General features: G+C 54.1%; 1 protein-coding gene across 1 annotated transcript; it reads left to right on the top strand.

Moving 5' to 3' along the window:
* The first annotated feature begins 15,860 nt into the window (after positions 1-15,860).
* On the top strand, positions 15,861-23,702 carry SLC2A6 (solute carrier family 2 member 6). The gene is made up of 10 exons (XM_004423625.3): positions 15,861-16,027; positions 16,579-16,741; positions 17,752-17,958; positions 18,604-18,703; positions 19,342-19,553; positions 19,922-20,074; positions 20,718-20,826; positions 21,208-21,393; positions 21,634-21,779; positions 22,861-23,702. The coding sequence occupies exons 1-10, from the start codon at positions 15,936-15,938 to the stop codon at positions 23,014-23,016; spliced, it is 1,524 nt and encodes a 507-aa protein (XP_004423682.1). The 5' UTR covers positions 15,861-15,935; the 3' UTR covers positions 23,017-23,702.
* Positions 23,703-23,727: the final 25 nt, after the last annotated feature.

Below are 23,727 nucleotides of genomic sequence, written 5' to 3' on the forward strand. Positions count from 1 at the left end.
GAGCGTCCGCTGGGGCATGTCCAGCCAGGTCCTTGGTGTGAAGGAGGAGAGAGTGGTCCTGCCAGGGCCCGGCCCTCACGACTGGCTGCCCGCCTTGTGAAGAAGGATGCTGTCCCCTCTGCGCACCTGCCCGTCCACCTGTCTGTCCACCTGCTGTCTGTGCAAGCTCCTCTGTCCCATCTCGTCGGGCTGTGTTGGGAGGCTTCCACCCGCCCCCTCACTCCTCCCTCTGTGCAGCCCTGACTCCGGATTTCATTCTCACCTTACAGAGGTCATGAGGGGGAGCAGAGCCGGGACCAGCATGGGCCCCATGCTTCCAGGGCGCACTTGGTCTCAGACGAGTGGCCCTGCTCCATGGGACCTAGAGCCGCCCGCTTCTCAACAGGGAGCCAGGCCAGGCTGTCCTCCTCCTCCTCCCTCCATCCTTCTCCTCTGAGTGGACAGCTGGCCCCTCATGAGAGGCAGCCGTGCACCGGGAGGGCCCTGACTGTCTTGAGAGCCATCTGCGTGCCTCTGAGGACGATTCCTCGATGCTCCTCTGAGAGTGCAGGGCCAGGAGGGCACACACCCACGTGCCAGCCCCTTACAGTCTTGAGGCCCCTGAATCCCCAGATGAAGAGTGCGTCGATGCTCTGTATCATCAGGAGTGCGTGAGGCTGCAACAGGCAGAAAACCAGCCTCCATGACGTCACCGTAGAAGTGGCTCCTGCTTCACCCCTGCCCGCCATCCTTAGCCTGGGCTCTCACCTCCCGAGTGCAAGAGGGCTGCTGCACCCCCACGCATCACAACGGGATTCCAGGCAGGAAGAAGAGGGTAGGACCTGAAACCTCTCTAATCACGAAGCGTGGCTCTTTCTGGACCCTCTCGTCTATACCTCCTGGCCAGAAATGACTCACATGCCCAGCTAGCTGCAAGGGCAGCTGGAGGATCTGTGTTTTCAGCTAGGACATTGCCACCCCAAACAAAACTGGGGCCCTTTTTGGAAGGAATGAAGAGAGCAGTGCCGCCCCACTGCCCCAGCGGACTGATGACACGAGGACACTCAGGCCGCGTAAGTCTCCCAAGGACACACACCAGGGAGCGCCAGGAACAGTCGGATCTGGGGCCACCTGTCTCCCGCACCTGTTCTCCTGGGGCCGCCATCTCCCGCACCTGCTCTCGTTAACAACAGTAACGCCTCTTCCCCCAGAGGAGAGACTTGCCTCGCCCCCTGGGGGCCAATTTACCTTGCCCTGCAAACTCCCACCAGCCCACAACCAAGGTGGTAGGAAAGACATCCGGTCCACTCTGTCCCCAGACCCCTGCAGGGAGGCCACACAGATTAAACACATGATCACACACGTACATGTTCGTGCACACATACATACACACCTACATGCACACGGATGTACGTGTGTGCACAATACACACACACATGTTCACGATACACATGTACACATAGGGACGCACGTATGCATGCACATAAACATGTACACACAAAATACACATACACGCGTGTATATGTGTGTGCACAAACACACCTGCACACGTGTTATACACATGTACACTCATGTGTGTATGTGCACACGTGCATACATGTGCACATGCGCACAGCCAGGTATACACACATATACACACTCACACACATATACACACGTAGTAGGCTGCCTACTTTCAGCAACTCTTTGCCAACCAGCTCAAGGAGCAGCCCCACCAGCCCCCCAGGACTCTCTGGCTCACCCGCCCCAGGCCCCAGGCCCATCCTGTCACTCTTTGTGACATCCAACCAACCAGAGCACATATTTTCCTAACCTCAGGCATCTGGCTGCCCTGGCACCACTGGAGGGGTGGGGAGGAGAGGTGGGAGTCGAAGCAGGAGAAACCCCAACGTGGAACCACAACGTTTACACAACGGGTCACTGAATTACACAGAACAATATTTTCCTTGTGGGTGCAATTCCTTCCTGGGTGGGCCGCACACGGATGCCTGCCCTGGCCCCGAGCATGGCAGCAGGGGCTCGGCGTCCTGTGAGAACCAAGGGCTGGGCCGGACACAAGGAGTCGGCCCTCTGGAACTGCGTCGGAAGCCACACGGCCTTTTCATGGGCACGGGTCAGAAACGCAAACAGCGGAGCCCGCACACGCACCATCCCCGCCCGTGTCTCTCGTTAGCTCTGGGCCGGCGCTCAGGGTCGAGGCCGCAGGCATGGTCCAGAGGGGCTTTTCCTTCCTGCCCTGCTCCCTGGGGGACGCTGGCTCCTCCGCTCACCTGGGCTTCCCTGCATACCATCCCCCCGCCCGGCTGGAAGCTGCCTCTGGGGGGCGTTGGGGTGCACACCTGGGATCCGTGGACAGGGGCTCACACTTTGGAGGGAGGGAGCCAAAGATTCTGCTCTGGCTCTGGCACCCTCTGAGAAGGTGTGAGGAGGAGCGTGGGGCTTCGGACCCCCAGAGGCCGCGAGCCCAGCCCAGCCTACCTGGCAGAATCTAACAGTCTGTGCCTGGGTTACAAACGCCACCCCTGACCTCAGAAGCTGAGTCTCAGGGTCTCCCTCTGACAAGATGCATGGGGGTGGGGGGCAAAAGTGGAGAGGTGGGGAGAGCTGGGGGGCAGCAAAGATGGGGGGCACCTGGTGTCCTGCCCACAGCCCCTCTCCCCCTCCCACAGGGAGGGGATGTGACGGAGGGAGCAGAGAGGAGAGCCCCTCAGGGCCCCTGCTCCCTGGGCAGAAGGTCAGAGGTGATGGGGGCCACACTTAGCTGCCTGCCTCCCACCCTGGGCCTTGAGCTCGACGCCACAGCAAAGCCCTGATCCTGCCCAGATCTGCCCACCAGGGACGGTGCTCCTGAGAGGGAAGGGGGAGAGAAGGAGGAGAAGGGGAGAGGAGGGAGGGACAGTGTCGAAGTCACTGTGCCAGGAATCAGGCCTCCCTCTTCCTGTAACAGGCAGGAGGTGAGCTGAGGAGGAGGGCCGCTGTGGTCCATCCCTGCGTCCCGCCAGGCTGGTGAGAGAGTAGGAGGGCCACTGCGCAGCCGCCGAGCTCCCTGGGGGCCACTCACCTGTTTCCCCACAGCGTCTGGCACAGGGAATGTCTTGATGCCTACTGTTCAGTGACAGAGGGGTCCCAGAGCCTCCAGTCCCAACCTGAAGGTCTCCACGCCCCTCCCACCCCCAGAAACTCGTGTCTTCCTTTGCCAAGGTCCAAGAAGGGGCCACTGTGGGGCAGGAAGGCACCAAGGACGCTGGGCAGTGACCACCGCCCCCGCAGCGCCCCCGCCCCCTCCGCATGCACCAGCGGTTCTCTCCCACCCCCTCTGCCACCTTCCTGATGATTCCCTTTATAAGTACATGATAAACACAGAAATGGAGGGAAAGAAGATAAATAGCAAATGGTAAAAGAAGTTCTCTCTGGGAAAAGGGATTTGCGCTTATCCACAATCTCAAAATTTTCCACGTTGAAAAATAAAACATCTTCGGGGCCGGCCCAGCGGCGCAAGCAGGTAAGTGCGCGCGCTCCGCTGCGGCGGCCCGGGGTTCACCGGTTCGGATCCCGGGCGCGGCATGCTGTGGCGGCATCCCATATAAAGTGCAGGAAGATGGGCACGGATGTTAGCCCAGGGCCAGTCTTCCTCAGCAAAAAGAAGAAGATTGGCGACAGCTGTTAGCTCAGGGCCGCTTTTCCTCACAAAAAAATAAATAAATAAATAAAACGTCTTCCCCTCCTCTGCCCTGAAGGGAACTCCAAGGGGACCTCACAGTAGATGGTGCAATTCTGACGTCAGCCACCAGGTGGCGGCCAAGACCAGCGCATCCCGCCTCTGCGAGGCCTCAGCCCAGGAGGGGCTTCCTCCACGGGTTCTCTGGGTCTCAGGAGAAGGAAGAGGGGTGGGCACAAAGGGAGGGTGTCTGCTGCGGAGGTGACCACAAAGTGCCTACCCACTGGTCAGCCCTCCCAACAAAACCCAGAAGTAGATATTGCCATCCTCATTTGATGACTGGGGAAACGGAGGCCCAGAATGGAGAAGGGCCTTGTCCACCATTACACAGCCCAGCGTGGCAGAGCTTGGCCTGGAACTCTCATTTCCCAACGCTTTGACTCATCCCACAAATGCCCAGGGGTCATCTGGCTTTATTTACAACACCCAGAATGGTGGGGCAAAGATGGGGACCCAGCCAAGGCCCTGAAGCAAACCAGGATGAGGTAGGTTTGAGCCCGATCTTCCTGAGCACTTTCCGCTGCCCTGAGCCTCTTAGCCCACCGTCCGTGGCCGTCCCGAGGTGTGAGGCTCCAGCAGTGGCATTCCACAGCAGAGTCCAGGACTCATCTGGGTTCCTGCCCTCCAGTGGGGGGCCTTGGCAGCCTCCTGGGGTCCCACTGGGGCTGCTGTGGGCGAGGGCTGAGTGGCTGGCCGCAAGGTCTGGCCCAGGGTGTGGCTGGGAGGCCTCCCCTCCCTGGCTCTGTTTGCGCTGTGCCCCTCTTGACCCTGTCCAGGCCCAGCCCAGGGCTACTCCAACCCCTACGCAGGAACTCTTGTTAGCAGGAGCTTTGGAGAGGCCTGTTCGACACCAGCCAGGCTGAGAGCAGGAGGAAGAGTAAGACCAGGGCTGCAGCCAGGGTCACAGAGGGCACCAGGTCCGAGTCCTCGGGGGCAGGGGTCGCATCTCCAGGAGCATGGCGGGGCGTGGCAGGGGCGCCGGACAGCTGGGTGTCAGAGACCTTCTCCCTCAGGGACCCTGGCCGGCCCATCTGTGGGAAGGAGGAGGTGAGGGAAAGGACTTCCTCTGGGAAGGGCCCCGCTGCCCACCCTCTGCCTGTGCCTCCCATCCCTCTCCCTCGGGAGTCCCTCCAGACACAGCAGGAGATGACCCCGGGCAGTGCCTCCCTGAGCCTCAGTTTTCTGCTCTGTAAAATGGAGATGCCGACGGCCCCAGCAGGGGGATAAGAACTGGGTGAGACAGCGCCTGGGCTACTGGCATTCCCTCCCACCTCCTTCCCTCTTCCCTCGAAATAACCTGAGGTAACTGGGGCTGGACAGTCAGGTTCAGCCCTGCTGCCCTCCTCAGAGACCTTTGTTCCTGTGCCAGGGGATCCGGAATGCAGCTCAGCCAGTTTCCAGGGCGCTTGGAAGCCCGCAGAAACATCTGGAGGGAGCTTTGTCAAATGCAGGAGGGGCTGCATCAAGGCTGCCAGCTGCCCTCTGGCCACACGGCAGCCTGGGAGATGGGCACCAGGTTACATGCGTCTTACAGATGAGAAGAGTGAGGCTCAGAGAAGGAAGTGGGTTCCGCAGTAGCCCCAGAGGCTGGCAGAGGTGGTGATGGCAGCCTGAGACTCGTCCTCAGGCTCCTCCTCCGCACAGGGGCAGAGTTTGGACCAAGTCATTTGTTAAGCTCCAACGCCCTGGACCAGCCAGGGATGGAGACAATCCAGGAGTTGGAGTGGTCTCTGCCCAACCCCTCCCCAACCCCGGCAGTTCTGCAGGACGTTACCTTCCAGCTGTGGGGCTCCCAGGTCCTGGGAGGGGCCTGCCTGGAGCTGCCACACTCCCCAGGGACAGGCACCAGTGAGTGGCAGCCTGAGTGGGTCAACCAGAGTCCTTCCCCTGAAGAACCCAACCCCTGGGGAGGGGCTGGAGCTCGGAGGTGGGGAAGGGAGGGACCCAGCTCCCACGTGGGTGTGTCCCAGGGCAAAGACAGGAAGCAGCTCTTCCAAGCCCAGCAGAGCCAGGTGCCCCCACGAGCAGACCAGCGCTTTCTGCTGCCTCCCAGCTGAGACTTCCAGCCTGGGGGCTGCGGGAGGCTCAGGAAGATGAGGGCTCTTAATTCCAGCTGGCAAGCGGCTTCCTGGCACCTGCTGCATGCCCCTGCTGTGCCAGCCACAGGGTGGGTGGAGGAGGGGAGGAGAGTCCCATCCCACCCCAGAGGCCAGGTCCCGGAGTAGGCGGTCTGGGGCAGACCCAGGTACGAGTGGGCAGGAGAGAAGGTGCAAGCCCACTAGAGGGAGGGTTAAAAGAGGCCTGAGGACCACAGAAATGATCTTTGCTGAAAGAAGTTATCCTTTAAGGACAAAGATGTTCATCACATTGCTCATTTAATAAGCAAAAATGTTTGAAATAGCCTGAACACCCATGACAGAAGACTCATGAGCAAATCCAGGTCTGTCCACTCAGGAGCCTTAAAGAGCTGTTAAGATGGGGCTCTCTGCAAGGAGAGTCATACCAGCTTTGTTCCTTTAGCCAAAAATGAAACAACCCAACTGCCCATCAAAGGGTGGTGAACAAACTGTGGTATGTCCATACACAGCAACAAAAAGAGAGCTGACCAGTGAAGATCACAACCCAGATGAATCCCACGGATGTGCCGACTAAGAGAAGCCAGAAAAAGAGCACTTAATACATAGTTCTCTTTCTATGAAACTCTAGGAGAGAGAAATCTCATCTACAGACACAGAAATATGATCAGTAGTTTCCTAGGGAGGGGGTAAGGGGGCAAAAAGAACCTTCTAGGAGAATGGAGATGTTCTATATCTCAATTGGGGGCAGGGGGTGAGTAATACAGATGTCAACACTCACCAACCTATACACTTAAAATGGGTTCATTTCACTGTATGTAAATTATACCTTAATAAAGTTGATTTCAAAAGAAAATAATGCATTGGAAAAAAAGAGCCAGAAACAAGAATATGATTCCATTCATCTGAGGGTCCAAGCAGGAAAATCTAATCCATGGTGACAGAAATCAGAGTGGGGGGACCTCAGGAGGGTGGATAGGACAGAGAAGGCTATCCCGGACTTTCTGGGGGTGATCAGAAGCTTCTGTTACTTGATCTGAGGAGTGATTCCAGGGGTGGATGCAGAAGTTTGTTCATTGAGCTGTACATTTATGATGTGTTATATCTCAACTTTTTTTTTTTTTTTGGTGAGGAAGACTAGCCCTGAGCTAACATCCATTGCCAATCCTCCTCTTTTTGTTGAGGAAGATTGGCCCTGGGCTAACATCTGTGCCCGTCTTCCTGTATTTTATGTGGGACACCGCCACAGCATGGCTTGATGAGCTGTGCATAGGTCCACACCCGGGATCCGAACCTGCGAACCCCAGGCTGCCAAAACAGAGAGCTTGAACTTAACCACTACATCGCCGGGCCAGCCCCCTATATCTCAACTTTTAAAATGTGGTTATGAGGACTATACAACATTATCAGCAGGAGTCACCATTCATAGGGTGTGCCTGGGCCCAAAACTATGTCCTTGATGGCAAGAACATGCTTAAACTAGGACGGACAGAAGTCACACCATCGTGTACACACACAATGGGCATAGATGCAAAACGGACACATGGGGGCAAAGACAGGAAGGAAAGACACCAAGACGCCAACAGCATGAGGCTCTCAGAGATGGATGCAGCTTCCCCACCTCTCTGTTTTCTCTATTGTTCCATTACAGTTGCATTTTGATGATAATGTAGGCAGATTTTTGGGACCTCCTCTCTCTGGTCTAACGAGGAAATCTAGCAAGCAACCTGCAGAGGCTTTAAGCCAGCACAATAACATCCATACTGTCCCATGAGGTGGCCATGCAGGCCATCTTCAGCCTGTGTCAAATGGCCTTGAACCCCACACTTCATGACCAAAGATGCTGGACAGACCCACAGCAGGAAAGATAAGGCGTACCTCGCTCTCACATCCCCAGCTGCGTTTCTTAGAGATGGAGGGAATAATCACGACCCTGGTCCTGGCCTCCCTCCACACATGGATAACGTCAGCATCTCTGAATTTGTTTGATGTACAACCGAGGAGTTCTTGGTTATGTCACCTTCGACGTAAATCTAGAGAAAAGCCCAGATGTACTCCACCCTTTTTTTTTGCTGACATATATGAAATCTAGTTGTAAGTTTTTTTCTTCTCCTCTTCCCTGCACGTGCACTGTTTGTAAAAGAGACATAAGCTCACACCCCTCAGAGCAGTCCCATCAGAGCATCTGCTGAGCTGTTTCCCGGGGTTTGAGCTCCTCATGCTGATATTGAATAAACTCCTCCACTAATGTCACCTAGACTCTTTATTTCAGTTGACAAATTGGTGACCACGAAGGGACCCAGAGAGACTGCTTGAGACCACCTGGAGCATCGAGAGGACCTGGCACCGTGGTACCAGCAGGGCCCTTTGTGCACAACCAACTTCTTGGAGCTCCAGCCATAGCAGGGTAAGTCTTTCCTGGGTCTCAGACCTCCCAGTTAATGGTTGAAGGTCCTTGACTTTATTCAATAATTATTTTTAAATGATCCTTACAGGGAAAAAAAAAAAAGAATCTTTAGTAAAAATCTTTAGCCATCTGAGCAAATAAACATAGTTCATCTGCCAGAAAAACAATTTGGATCCAACTATTCTTTTGAGTTTTATACCTGAGACATAGCTAAAATTTTGAAGATCTTGGTTTGTGTCTGTCTGTATGTTTATGTATGGAAGTCTCTCTCTCTATTTTTCTGCTTCCAGATAGTATAATTTCTAAAAGAGCTCTATTTAATTGGCTTGAAGTAAGTGCTTATATAAATTATTTCTAAATGTAATACAAACTAAACCAAATGTCTTTCAAGTTAATATGATATAAAAAAAAACTTGGGTAAATGAAAGCTTATTTAAGTTTGTTGGTTTGATTGAAATAAACATATTTTCAGAGTTATCAGCACTGGGTATGATACAGACATGTTACTTCTGTTACAAAATTTGTCAGCAAAAATATCAACTTAGAATAATAGCTGATTTTTGTCTAACATCTCATGAAGTTTTTGTGGGCAATCTAAATATAATTATTGGGAACAAGTAAACTAAATAGATGTAAAAGATAAAAGTTTTTGGATGAACTTTTTAACAATAATTATGTGTTATGGTGTGTGTACTTAAAATACCTTCACAACTTTTTGATAACTTGAAACTTTAGAATTTTGCTAAATTAAGTTAAATGATAAAAATTTGTTGAGTATCTATGTCATTTCCCCATAAGATAAAATATTAAAAATTAATTAATGGGCCAGCCCCATGGCTTAGCGGTTAAGTGTGCGCGCTCCGCTGCTGGCAGCCTGGGTTCGGATCCCGGGCGTGCACTGATGCACCGCTTTTCCAGCCATGCTGAGATTTTCCATCCCACATACAGCAACTAGAAGGATGTGCAGCTATGACATACAACTATCTACTGGGGCTTTGGGGGAAAAGAAAAAATGAAATAAAATTATTAAAAAAATTAATTACTAAGCATAGATTTGTCTGCCTTTGGCTTCTTATCTCAGAGAAACTGGAAGATGCTTAGGTTTATTGATAAATATGTTTTGTGCCACACTGGGGAATTTCCTATGAAAAAGCACATGTTTCTAGAAAGTCTGTATACAAGAAAAGTAAGGGGTATGTTTTCAGTAAAGAAGGTATAAAGAATGGAAATATTTCTATTTGTTTTGTTAAGAAAGATAAATTTGTCCTAAAGCACTAGGAAAGAGAAAAAAAAGGAAAGAAGGCATGGGACAAATTCTGAATGTAAAAAGCAAGTGATAGATGGTTTGTGGAAGTAAAACCCTGAGAAAAGAGTTTTGTGCATGGTCAAGTTGGCTAAGATCAAAGTGAATTCAATTAAATAAATGAGTTGCAATACCAAGAGTAAGCTGGTGCAAAATTAGAATTTGGCTTTCTCTCTCTTGAAAGGATGATCTTCTTGAACTTTTGGTCTGCTCTTGATAAAGAAGTTATAAAAGATTTTTCTTTACTTTTGAGTAAATCTACTTAAAAGACAGAAAATCAATGTTTTGTTAAAATTATTTCCTATATTCAAAAAGATTGAGGTTTCTCTATTAAGGTTTTTTGGCCTTTGACATCTTCTGTTGTCACCTGGATTGAATGGATACCTAAACATTGTTTCCTATTTGCCCAAGTGTTTTAAAACCTTTTCATATTTTTGACAAACTTCCCCCAAGGCTTGAATCCTGGGTACAGCCCTTCTTTTGACTTAAAACTCACTTTGAGAATTTCCAATGGCCCCCAGGACTTCTCAAAGATTTTGTTCTCTGTTTCTATAAAGAGGGAAATATTAAACTAATTAGACTCCTTTGGTATGAAATTGCATGAGAAGCATTGTGAAATAAGTGATGACAAACCCCCTAAGGTTATATTGTGTAAGTAAATGTTATAATATAGTAATAAAATTTTATATACAATAATATAATAATATTTATAATATAATAAAAATGATATGACTGCTAAAATTCTGATCTGTTCTCAGTTGTAACTAATAACAACTGTTATCAGTTGTAATTCTAGTTATTATCTTAAAATGTTATATGTCACAGAAATAACGAAGTTCCTTTGTTAGTTGCCATTTTGAGGTCTTTTGTCATTTACAGACATTTATTGTTTTACTCTGATGATTTCGCAAATATATTTCATCTTCAGAGAGAGTCACGGAAAGGATTCTGACACTTACTCTAAAATATAGGTTTCTGATAAACTTTCAGATCATAAAACTAAACTAAGTAAAAAAAATTACAGAACCATAACAGAGAAACTGATGGCTTCATAAACTAACGAAAACAATTGAGGGGATTTTTTCTTTTTTTTTGGAACTGACTAGATACCACAGGAACTAAGTGCCTAACTTTTCACTCATTGCTCAACCTTTTATATTTATATTACTTAAGTCTGACCAGTCTGATTTGATTGAATAGACACCAGAAGGAGAAAAAGCCATAAACACCTTCAAGTCCATCTCGGCTCAGGCACCAGCTTTAGGTCACCTTAATTTCAACTTGCCATTTTCTCTCTTTGTACATGAAGCTAAAGGAAATGCTTTAGGTGTATTAACTCAAGAACATTGGGATTGCCATCGACCTATAAGATATTATAGTCAGCAATGAGACTCGGTAGCAAAAGGACTTCCACTGTGTATGGGGGCTATTTCAGCAAGAGCGCTCTTGTGCGAGGCTACTGAAGAAATGATGATGGGGTCTCCTTTAACTGTTTAGGCTCCTCATTCAGTTGAAGCCTTGTTAAATTCTCATCACATTCCACCTTATTCTGCAAGTCGATTAATTTCTTATGAAATTGTTTTGTTTTCTCCTAATGTAACTCTGCTTAGGGGTAACAGGTTAACTCCCTCCGCCTGGCTCCCAGATGATGCCAAATCAATGAAATCTGATCATGACTACATAAAGTTAACTAACCAACTTTCGACCCCAGGGGATGATTTACGTGAATGTCCCATAACTAATGCTGACCTTATATTATCCACAGATGGCTCATATTGGCGAGGACTTACCGGGACGTATCAGGACAGGTGTGCTGTGAGTCCTCCAGTCTCCATTCTGGAGAGGGCTCATTCGCCTGATGCTCATTCAGTAGAAGTTCAGCCTGTCGTCTAGCTACAGGAAACTGCAAATATTCTTACTGACACTAGATACGCATTTGGAATAGCCCACGATTTGGGGATGCTCTAAAAACAAAGGTTTTTTAACCTGTACTTGACAACATATTAAGAACAGGAGACAAATGGCTCCTTTGTTAAAAGCCATTTTACTCCCTAAGGAATTGGTAATAATAAAAATACAAGGTCACTCTGAGGCGGACACTTTGGAAACCAAAAAAGGAAACAAGTTGGGAGATCAGGCAGCAGCAACAAGGAAGCTGCCTCATGAATGGTGATTCCACCAACTTTGACACGTTTCTTGTCCTTCTCTGACTTAACTGAGGCTCTGTTTGATTTTCAGAAAACCGCCACTGAAAAAGAAAAACAATTATAGATCCAAAAGGGAGGCTTTTTTTTTCTTTTTGGTCAAGAAGATTAGCCCTGAGCTAACCCCCATTGCCAATCCTCCTCTTTTTGCTGAGGAAGATTGGCCCTGAGCTAACATTTGTGCCCATCTTCCTCTATTTTATATGTGGGACGCCTACCACAGCATGGCTTGATAAGCAGTGTGCAAGTTGGCACCCGGGATCTGAACCTCCAAACCCCAGGCCACGGAAGCAGAGAGTGCAAACTTAACCACTATGCCACTGGGCCGGCCCCCAAAAGGGGGGCTTTTGATTTCCACAGAAACTTATGGATTGGGCCAAATCAACACCCAATACTTCCTTTAGAAGCTCAACATCCAGTTCTACAGCATTTTCATGATCTGACTCATTGGGCCCCAGAGAAAATGATCTCTTGGAAAAAACAATACTTTTGGAATCCCTGTTTTACTACAGCACAGAAAATATACCCTAAATGTTTAGTCTGTCCTCAGCATAACCCAGGGAGTCCTCTGCATAGTTCAAAGGGAGTTTTCCCTTTGCCAGTGGGAGCATTTGAAATTTGCCACATGGACTTGATCCAAATGCTTCCCTCCCAACGTTACCAATATGTTCTTGTTATGATTTGCATGTTCTCTCATTGGGCTGAAGCATTTCCTGCCAAAGGGCTATGGCTCAATCAATCAGTAAACTACTACCGGGAACAAATCATTCCAGCATGGAATTATCCCAGCACGGAATTATCCCCAGTATTATTCCAGGATGGGGAGTCCAGCAGAACTACACAGTGACCTGGGACTCACTTCACCGGACAAATTATGAAGGAAATTTGTAGAACCTGGCCTATTTTGCAGCCTCTTCACTGCAGTTACCACCCCAATCGTCAGGCCCAGTGGCATAATTAAGATCCAATTGGCTAAGCTCACAGATGCATTCTCTTTATCACGGCCTAAAGCCCTTCCACCGGTACTGTCAACCTAAGATCAACACCCTTTGGCAAATATCAGTTGTGTCCATTTGAGATTATTACTGGGAAACCTATATGTCTAGATGAAGGATTATATGAACCTTCATTACTAAAAGGTGACATACATCACTATTGTAAAATCTTATCCAAACTATTAAAAGAACACTTGAAATTGGTTGCTGATGCATATGATGCAAAACCCACGGATGAAGGTCTACAAGCTCATGATTTACAGCCTCGTGTCTATGTTTATTGAAAACTTCACCATTTGAAAAACGCTTTGCAGCCTAAGTGGAAAGGACCTTATCAAGTCCTCTGACTAATTCCTGTGCAGCTAAATTATAGGGCATTGACTCTTGGATCCATATTTCTCACTTAAAAAGGGCGCCTTCTCCAGAGTTGTCCTCAGAGCGTGTTTTGGACTTATGACTGAAACTATGCCAACAAGACCAGGAAGAGAAGCGGCCGATGGCTGATATGGACAGCACTCCCAGGAGTCCGGACCAGGCCAGTCATTAAAGGACAATATGCAGTATTGTCTTTGTTTTTTTTTTGTGAGGAAGATTAGCCCTGAGCTAACATCCGATGCCAATCCTCCTCTTTTTTGCTGAGGAAGACTGGCCCTGGGCTAACATCCGTGCCCATCTTCCTCACTTTACATGGGACGCCGCCACAGCATGGCTTGACAAGCGGTGTGTTGGTGAGCGCCTGGGATCCGAACCCCTGAACCCCGGGCCAGGGAAGCGGAGTGCGTGAACTTAACTGCTACGCCACTGGGCCAGCCCTGCATTATTTTTGTTTCTTACCAGACTCACCTACACTTGTCACATTTGTCTTTCTAAGCCGCCCCAATTCTTAGATACTAACTATTGGTCTTGGGAAAAGGTTACCACCTTGAGTCCAACAAATCGTGAGCCCATAAATCACACACTCACATATAATTCTAAAACCCAGAGTCTAAGACCTATCTTACACAAACCTGTTCTCAATCTTCCTATTACTTCTGACTTCACAAGATACATCTATTATACAGGGCACGTCCTGGGGAAAACCTCCAAGGAAATTCTGCCAGGGAACATTTTTGGGAGAAAAATTGTAAAAACTGTACTCACAACTGTAATTTTGATTGTGTTAATTATCATATTATCCCAATGTTATGCTAGCTGTCAAAGGAGGCAATAGCAGGACGAGGCCCCGATCATGTCAGCTAGGAAGGTAAGAGTGATCCAGAATGCATTTTTAATAAACGACATGTAAGATAGGTTAAAAAATGAGAGGTACCCCACCATGCCGGAGAAAAAGCAAAGGAACACCTCACTGGTCACGAATGCATCCGTGGGTTGATAACAACCAAAAGCGGGGACTGTGGGCAGATTTTTGGGACCCCTCTCCCTGGTCTAATAGGCGAATCTAACAAGCAACCTGCATAGGCTTTAAGTCAGCACAATAACATCCATGCTGTCCTGTGAGGTGGCCGTGCAGGCCATCTTCAGCCTGTGTCAAATGACCTTGAACCCCACGCCTCATGACCGAAGACGCCTGCTGGACAGACCCACAGCAGGAAAGATAAGGGGGTACTTCACTCTCACATCCCCAGCTGCGTTTCTTAGAGATGGAGGGAATAATCACGACCCTGGTCCCGGCCTCCCTCCACACATGGATAATGTCAGCATCTCCCAACTTGTTTGATGGAAAACCAAGGAATTCTTATGTTACCTTCAACGTAAATCTAGAGAAAAGCCCAGATGTACTCTATTCCTTTTTTTTTTTTAACATATATGAAAACTAGTTGTAAGTTTTTTTTCTTCTCCTCTTCCCCGCGCGTGCACTGTTTGTGAAAGAGACATAAGCTCACACCCCTCGGAGCAGCTCCTCAGGGCATCTGTTGGACTGTTTCCCGGGGTTGGAACTCCGCGTGCTGATTATTGAATAAACTCCTCCACTAATGTCTAGACTCTTTATGTCAGTTGACAATAATAAAAGGTAATTATAGTAACTTTTTAAAACGCTTCATTATTTTAACAGCTAAAATTTGGAAATAACCCAAACGTTCAACAACAAAGCAGCAGTTTAAAAATATATGTGGGACACCCATCCAGCAGAACAGGGTCTGATTCAGCCCTCTCTCTGAAAAAGTCCAAAGGGAGAGCTGTGAGTAGTAATTGTGTTATTTTTTGAGGATGGACTTCGAGGGAATTTTCAGTTTCTGCTTTTCTTACTGTTAAATTTTATCTTACTACCTGGATGATTCACTACAAGCCCAAGTTATTTCTGCAATCAGAAACCGGAAAAACACAAGTCTGGCCCACTGGAGCCGCCCACCCCCTCCTCCCTCTGCCTTCCCCCCGCACACCCTCTGTCCTGGATACTCAGCCTGATTTCCCCTGGTCTCGGGAGGGGCGGGGTGGGGCCGGGGCAGCCGCGGCTCGGGGACGCGTTGTGGCAGGGAGCCAGGCGGAGCGCACGGCCTTCCTTTGGAGGAAGACAAGGGTTCCCTGTGTGACCTTGGCGAGTCGCTTCTCCTCTCTGGGCTTCGGTTTCCTTCTGCCTGTAGGAGCTGAGCCCGGGGGTGCGGCGCAGTCTACCCCCCAGTGCTGGTACCCGGCTGAGACCCAGGCGTGGTCAGGGACGAATCCACAGGGGCTCTGCCTACAGACCCCGCAAGGGCAGCTCCCTCAGTGCAGGATTCCCATCCGCTTCGCCAGCCCCGGGGCACACAGCGCGGGCCGCGCCCCGGGAGAGCCCGGCCGCCCCGCCCCGGCGCCCCCCACCCGAGCATCCGCGCCCCGGGAGAGCCAGGCCGCCCCGCCCCGGCGCCCCCCACCCGAGCATCCGCGCCCCGGGAGAGCCAGGCCGCCCCGCCCCGGCGCCCCCCACCCGAGCATCCGCGCCCCGGGAGAGCCAGGCCGCCCCGCCCCGGCGCCCCCCACCCGAGCATCCGCGCCCCGGGAGAGCCCGGCCGCCCCGCCCCGGCGCCCCCCACCCGAGCATCCGCGCCCCGGGAAAGCCCGGCAGCCCCGCCCCGGCGCCGCGCCCGCATCCGAGCATCCGCACCGCTCGCGGCCGCCCCATTGGCCGGCGCCCGCTCTGCAGGGCCGCCCCGGAGCCAATCGCGGCCGAGGGGCGGAGCTGCGGGCTCGGCAGGACTCTCCGAGCAGCTGCGACCCCACGCGCCTCCCGGCCCAGCTGCCCCGCCGTCCGCGTGCCCTGACGGGAGAGGCCGGCCATGCAGGAGCCGCTGCTGGGAGCTGAGGGCCCGGACTATGACACTTTTTCCGAGAACCCGCCCCCGTCGCCGAGGGAGAGGACACGGGTCGGGTGAGAGTCGCTGGGCATGGGGGCTGCGGGTGGGGGCTGGGGATGGCCCTAGTCCCCTCCAGCGGGAGGCTGACTCCCGCCTTGGGCCTCCACTGACCTTCAGTGAGTGGCCACCAAGGGGCCATCTGGTCCCCTCCTGCTCCAGATGCTCTAGTCCTATTTAAGGAGCTGGTCCCCCCGAGTACCGGGCTCAGCCCCAACTGGCACAGACAGTGAGGCTGAGGCCCAGAGAGGGCGAGGGGCTTGCCTAAGGTCATACAGCAAGCTTTGGGTGGCAAAGCTGGGAGCAGAAATCAGGCCTCCTCTTCTGGAGAAAAGGGCTCCTGCACCTGTGTCTCAGCCACAGCGATGGGCTGTGAGGACTGTCCTCACGCCCTGGAGATTTCCCAAGGGAGCTGGCCATCAGGCCCTGGGAAGGTACCAATCTGACTGGCCCTCAACCCAGCCCTCCCAGCACTGCCCTCTGGGCGGGCAGCCATTGGGCTCAGGACAGGCAGCAATTCAGTGAGGAGGGGCTTAAAGACCCTGGTCACTGTGCCCACCCCCCCCAGGGCCCCACAGAACAAGAGGGTGTTCCTGGCTACCTTCGCCGCTGTGCTGGGCAATTTCAGCTTCGGGTATGCCCTGGTCTACACATCCCCCGTCATCCCGGCCCTGGAGCGCTCCTCGGATCCAGACCTGCATCTGACCAAAACCCAGGCATCCTGGTTCGGGGTAAGGGCCATGCTGAGCAGGAGAGGGGCAGGGCAGGGGGGAGGTGGTGGGCAGGGACTCACAGACCCCCTCCTGGGCCCTGGTCTGCCCCTCTGCGCCCCCACTCCAGGCCGCAGGGTGGGCAGCAGGGGAGTGAGGCCAGATGATAGCTCTGAAGTAAACGCAGGAAGTGAAAGCTGATGGGGAAGGCGTGGGAAGGAGCAAGTGAGGAGGTGTGCCTCAAGGTCCCCCCGCTGGGGCCGAGGGTTCTCCAGGTCCCCCACACCCAGGGCTGGGCTGTCACAGCAGAGCAGACACCTCCCTGGATGATGGGGGCAGGGCCATCAGGGGTCAATGGAAAGAGGCCCCAGCTGGGGCCAGGAGGGTCACAGGATAGACTGTGGACACGTGGAAAGGAAGAGCACAGGCCCGAGAGCCCCAGAGATCGAGAATGACAATCTTAGTAGCCTGGAATTTACAATACAACAGAGTGGCTGAGATGACAATACCGAACGTGTACTGAGCACCCGGCGTGCCAGGCGTGTGCTGGCACTTCACATGAGAGCTGGTTGACTCCAGGGCCAACCCTCTCTCCCCATCATACAGCTGAAGAAAGTGAGGCTCGGACAGGCTGGATCCTTCTCACAACACTCTACAGGGAATCCAAGAACCCCCCAAATCTTAAAATCCCAGGGGCTTCAAGTCACAGGGGCTTCCCATCTGCTATCTTATGGTATCAGATATTTATGGTATCTTATCTTATTTAAACATCTGGCTGGACAGAATCACTGTAGACATGTGGCCCCACCTCCTCCCCAGAGCAGGACTCCCCATTGTGGTATCCCTGACAAACGGTTGTCCACATGCTACTTGTACACCTCTGGAGACGGGAGGCTCACTACTATACAGGGCCTGAGTCCTGCAGCCCAGGCTCCAGGGTCAGCCTGGCAAAGCAGCTGTCTCTAAGCTGTGATGGGGGAAGGAGGGTGCTGGGTGCCCAGACGTGTCTGCCATGCACCCTTTCTCTGCAGTCCGTGTTCACCCTGGGTGCTGCGGCTGGGGGCCTCAGTGCCATGGTCCTCAATGACCTCTTGGGCCGGAAGCTCAGCATCATGTTCTCAGCTGTGCCCTCGGCAGCTGGCTACGCGCTCATGGCGGGCGCCCGCGGCCTCTGGATGCTGCTGCTGGGGAGGACGCTGACGGGCTTCGCCGGGGGCCTCACAGCTGCCTGCATCCCGGTAAGGCCAGGACTGCCCACCCCGGGTCTCCTCACGGCCTCAGTGTTGTGCAGACCACCGTTTGGCTCAGGTCTCCTGGCCTCTGAGCCCCCGGCTCAGGGGATGCATTTGCCGGGGAGCCTGAGCTGTGCACCACGAGGGCAGCTCATTTCGGGGAAGTCTGTCCCCAGCTGCCCCCACTCTGGACTCCCCAAACTTCCTACCCATTTCTTGACAGTCAGATACATTGCTCAATTGGAGAAAATCCACATTGAGCAACAGAGAGGAAAGGGAAGTGCCTTCCCCGGGCCCTCCCTGGGCGTCTCTTCTTACCACCTCTCCACACACTCCCCATCAGGGGCTGGGGCGAGCCCGGTAGGGATGCAGACCTCTGGGAAGAGCAGAGACCAGAGTCTGGGTGCCCTTGGGCCTCCCAATTCCCAGCCTCACGCTACCTATTTCAGAGCTGAGTGCTCCTGCCCACTCGACAGTTAGGGAAACTGAGGCCTGAGGGAGGTCACGCAGTGAGTCATGATCAGGACAAGAACCCCACCAGAAGTCCCACTTCCCACTTCCCAAGTTTCACCAGGGCCTCCTCTCCCATCTGGGCCAGGCCCAGGAACCTGCATTCTCACCAAAGCCGGGGCGGGGCGATGTGTCTTGCAGGTGTACGTGTCTGAGATAGCTCCCCCAGGCGTTCGTGGGGCCCTGGGAGCCACGCCCCAGCTCATGGCAGTGTTCGGATCACTGTCCCTCTACGCCCTTGGCAAGTATCATCCAGATGAGCACTAAGCATGTCCGCAGTGCAGGCTCAGGGGTGACAGGGTGCCATGAGCAGACATGGGTGGAAAGGGAATGATCACATCCCAAAACGAACCCTGGGCTGGGAGGCAAGAGACTCGCTTGGCCACCACCATGCTGTGTACCTCCAGGCAATTTCCTGCCCTCTCTGGTCACAAGCCCCATCCCTAACTGGGCAGTGAGGGCTTCTCTTGGGCCATCAGTCTTCTAACTATCTTTTAGTAGCAGAATGTTTCCCTCGAATAGTCTCAAGTGGGAAGTCTATATAGAAAAGAGATCAGAGCTGGTTGAGGTGGGTGGGAGTTTGCAGGTAGAGGCCTGGGGCCCTCCCTGCTCAGGCTACCCCTCTGTCACCCTACCATGGCCCTTGAGACCCTCCGAGGACCCCCTACTATGTGCTGGGCCCTGTGCTAGGGGCCGAGCAATCCCTGTGGCCCCTCCTGGTCTAGACCACAGAGGCTTGGGGCAATCAGGGTAGGCTTCCTGCAGGAGGCGGCCCTGGGACTAGCCGTTGAGGGCAGATGAGGTTGCTCAGAGGCCCCATTGGGAGGGAGCTCGGTGTGCAGCCTGGACCCCAGCTCCTCACACTCTCCTCACCCCCAGGCCTCCTGCTGCCATGGCGCTGGCTGGCTGTGGCCGGGGAGGGGCCTGTGCTCATCATGATCCTGCTACTCAGCTTCATGCCCAACTCGCCTCGCTTCCTGCTCTCGCGGGGCAGGGACTCCGAGGCGACGCGGGCGCTGGCCTGGCTGCGTGGGGCCGACACCGACACCCGCTGGGAGTTCGAGCAGATCCAGGACAACGTCCAGAGACAGGTGCGGAGGGGTGGGTGCCCACAGCTCTGTGTGGCCATGGCCACTTCCTAGGCTTGTCTAAGCCTCCATTGCTTTTCCTGAAAAACGGAGATTACAGCAAGCAGTTCCCAGCTTCAGGAACCAGGAATGGTGGGGGGATGTCCGTGTGGTGGGTGCCTGGGGACCCAGAGACAAGCAGGAGTCTGCTTTGGCCCACCCACTTATTCAAGAGCCTGGGCTTCGGGTCCCCCGGGCCTGTCCCCTGGCCTGGGTGGCCTCAGTATGCAGGTTCTTTCCTGAAGGAGGGAAGAAGGGAGTCTCCTACTCGGCCCCATGGAGTCTGGGCCAGGGTGGCGCCTCTTCCCTCAGCGGCGGCCTCGTGTCTCCAGAGCAGCCACATGTCATGGGCCGAGGCCCGGGACCCCCATGTGTACCGACCCATCCTCATCGCCTTGCTGATGCGCTTCCTGCAGCAGCTAACGGGCATCACACCCATCCTCGTCTACCTGCAGCCCATCTTCGACAGCACTGCCGTCCTGCTGGTGAGAGCCCGGCTCCCACTCCGCCCTGGCTCTGCCCCCAGCGTCCTTCGGAGCCCAGGCTGTCCCTTCCTGAGCACTTGCTCTGAGCCACGTGTCAGGGGAGCATGCACCACGTAGAGATCACTAGGGTCTCTTAACTGTTTCTGTCCCGTGCACCTGTTCTCACAATAGTGTTTGTAATCAAAGCTTACATGTTTGAAAATAAAACATACAGGACTACAAAGGAAACCAGTTTTATAGAAATGCAGACCCCTTGGGGACCATGGACCCCAGGTTCAGAGCATCTCCATTCGCTGAGGGAAGTCGCTTCCCCTCCAAACCTCAGCTTCCTCCTCTGCAGAATGGAGATAATAGAGAGCCTGGCTTCATCAGGCTGAAAGGAAGATGAGATTTGAAGATTAGCGACAGCACAGTTCCACTGGTTGGTGTCACGCCTGGATTCTGTGCCGGCCCTGGGCTCAGCGGTGGGCACAGCGTTTGTGCCCCTGCCAAGAAGCCCCACGGGCTAGGTCGGGTGACCAGAGAGAACAGCTGCCACGTCCTAGGTGCTCAGTGGCTCGATGCTCCAAAGGAGGCCTTAGGGGGACGGGGGATAGGAGTGGCAGGCCAGGGTCCCTCAGCCACACTGGTTTCCTCCCTGCAGCCCCCCGAGGAGGACGCAGCCATTGTGGGGGCCGTCAGGCTCTTGTCTGTGCTGATCGCCGCGCTCACCATGGACCTGGCGGGCCGCAAGGTTCTGCTCTTCGTCTCAGGTGAGCCCCAGCCTGCCCCCCACTTACTCCTTCACTCCTTCAGCAGCTGCTGCCTGTCGTGCCGGCCCTCGCGGTGGGCGCGTGTGGCTGCGAGCTCCGGAGGACCTGGGTCAGGCCTGCCCTGCTGGCCTCCGCCTCCCCAGCGCCCGGCACAGGGCCTGGCATGCGCCAGCTGCTCCAGAAAGGTCTGCTGGGGCTTGTGTGCGTGAACAAGTCGACCGTGACACACCACAGTGGGTGTGATGGAAGCTCAAATGTGGGCTGGAGTTGGAGCTTGCTGTTCTGCGGGGCGCAGGGCACTGAGGGGCTCGTGAAGGGAGCTTCCAGAGGAGCAGCCAGCTCAGAGTCCTGGCCCCCCGAGGGCCACCTGTCTATCCACAGCAGCCATCATGTTTGCTGCCAACCTGACACTGGGGCTATACGTCCACTTCAGTCCGAAGCCTCTGACCCCTAACAGCACCGTGGGCCTGGAGAGTGTGACCCTAGCGGGCACAGAGCAGCCCCTGGCCACACCCACCAGCTACATCACCCTGGTGCCCCTGCTGGCCACGATGCTCTTCATCATGGGTAGGTGTGGCAGGGACTCCAGGGGGGCGGGGAGGCAGTCTAGAAGGGCTGCTGGCCAGGGAGAGAGGGGCTGTCTTATGGGTGAGATGTGGGGGACCTGCCTATCATGGAGTGGGGCACTGCTGTCCTGGTTTGTCTGGGCTAGTTGGGCAGGGGTCTCTCAGACCTCAGGGGAGACAAAAGGGGCCTGCCCCAGCCACGCCACAGGGTCTGAGCCTGCCCCTTGTCCCCTTTTGGCAGGCTACGCCATGGGCTGGGGGCCCATCACCTGGCTGCTCATGTCGGAGATCCTACCCCTGCGGGCCCGCGGCGTGGCCTCAGGGCTCTGCGTGCTCGTCAGCTGGCTCACGGCCTTTGCCCTCACCAAATCCTTCCTGCTGGTGGTGGTGAGTGCTTGGCCCCAGCACCCTGGGTCCGCCAGGGCCCTATCTAGCCTTCTCTGGGGCTGTGCTGAGGGCTTCCTCCTGTCCTCTGAGCCCCACAGTGGTCCTCCAAGAAGTTATTAGCACACATCCCCTTTCACACCGGAGGCCAGGAGCCGTCCAGTGACAACATCATTACATCATTACCTCACAGTAGGCAGACATGAACTCAGGGGATCGTTCTGAGAAGTCAGGTGACTTCCCAGGCCAGGGCGGGGCCGGAGCCCAGGGCCACAGCCACCTGCGCTGTTGCCCTCCCAGACAGCTGGCCTTCGGTCTGGGTGGGCAGTTTGGGTCTCTCAGCAGGTGCCCTGCTCATCAGACCACCTGCAGCATGTGTGCACACTGCCCCGTCCTGCACACGCAGCTCCCAGTTGGCTTAACCCCCCTCTTGGTTCAAAGCCCCAGCAGGCCCTGAAGCCAACCAGTCTCTGAGTCCCAGTTCCCAACTCCCAGGAGGGAGAATCTGATGGGGGCAGCTTGGGCCAATGCCTACCCTGGTGCAGTCAGTGAGGCAGGGCAGGATTGGGGGCACTCAGAGTGAGTGGCTGGGCTGGGAGGCGGGCCTGCACAGCCCCAGCAGAGAGGCACAGGCAGGGAGGACATCGGGGGTGGCCCCAGAAGAGCATGAGCATGCTCCCAGCCAGGCTAGGGTGGCAGGCCTCCTGAGGTGGAGTGTGGAACAGCTGAAACTTTAAAGATGAGCATGGAGAGGGCAAGGGAGAGAGCTGGGGACCTGAGCAGAGGCTGAGGCTGGAGGGCCGGGGCCCGGGCAGGCTTTTGCTGGGGCGGGGGGCAACTCCTAGGGCCCACCCAGAGGAGGGCTGCGTGCAGACATCGAGGGTCTTTGATGCCATGCTAAAGCATTGGGATTTTGTGCTGGAGGCAGTGGGGAGCCCTGGGAGGTCTCTCAGCAGGGTAACAAGCAGATGAGAGACCCCCTGCCACAAGGCTGGCTAACGCTAGCAGGGCCCATGAGGCTCATCCTGTGGCAGGAGGACCCTTGCGTTCCCCGTGTGACCCAGCACCCCCTCTACACCCCCAGAATGCCTTCGGCCTCCAGGTGCCTTTCTTCTTCTTTGCTGCCATCTGCTTGGTGAACCTGGTGTTCACCGGCTGCTGCGTGCCTGAGACCAAAGGCCGGTCGCTGGAGCAGATTGAGTCCTTCTTCCGCACCGGGAGGAGGTCTTTCCTGCGCTAGGCCAAGGTCCCCTCCTGGGACGTGCTAAACCACTGGGCGGCGTAGCCTCTGTGTTGGCCACAGACCTGCACCCCACGTCCAGGAGGCACGAGCACCTGCCGTCAGCCAGAGCACAGGAGGACCAGCCAGAAGCGTGACAGCCCCCCGACCGTGTGTTCTGGCTCTGGACAGGCCACACCCGTCCAGCCTGGGCCTAGCCCAGGCAGCCTGCAGTGTCGTACACTCATTGGCCAAGACCCGCTGATGGAGGAGGCCACCTTCGGCCGCAGGGGAGCACACTGCCCAGGGCCTGGGGACAAGGCCCTGCAGGGTGACCTCAGGCCTAGTTCCTTGCTCATGAGCAGAGGACGCCCCCCAGAGGGCTGTGATAAGGACAGAGACCGTGTTGGAGGTGGTAGAGTGGCTCCGCACAGGGACATCGTCACGTCGTCCTGTTCTGATCACTTAGCCAACAGTGAGCATTTTGACTGTGGGGAGGAAGACAGAGATCTGCACCTGTGAGGGCTCGTGGACACCACAGGAAACATTCCAGCCTCTACAGGCCTGGCCACAGAACCCAGCACAGAGCTGCTTCTTGCACTCGCCCGACCTCTGGGAACAGGAGGCTCTCGAGCGCTCCTGTCTGCAAACCATGTTCACCCTATTTATAAAAACAATAAAATCAGGCCTGCAGTCCTAGAGAGGAAGGGAGTGGGGTCTATTCTAGGTGGG

The sequence above is a fragment of the Ceratotherium simum genome, chromosome 29 (assembly GCF_057802395.1).
Source record: "Ceratotherium simum simum isolate JZ-2026a chromosome 29, ASM5780239v1, whole genome shotgun sequence".
NCBI lineage: Eukaryota > Metazoa > Chordata > Mammalia > Perissodactyla > Rhinocerotidae > Ceratotherium > Ceratotherium simum.

Coding starts and splice junctions, on each gene's coding strand:
- SLC2A6 (XM_004423625.3), top strand. CDS start 15,936: ATGCAGGAGCCGCTGCTGGGAGCTGAGGGCCCGGACTATGACACTTTT. Junction 17,959..18,603: donor TCACAGCTGCCTGCATCCCG/GTAAGGCCAGGA, acceptor TGTGTCTTGCAG/GTGTACGTGTCTGAGATAGC. Junction 19,554..19,921: donor AGGACAACGTCCAGAGACAG/GTGCGGAGGGGT, acceptor TCGTGTCTCCAG/AGCAGCCACATGTCATGGGC.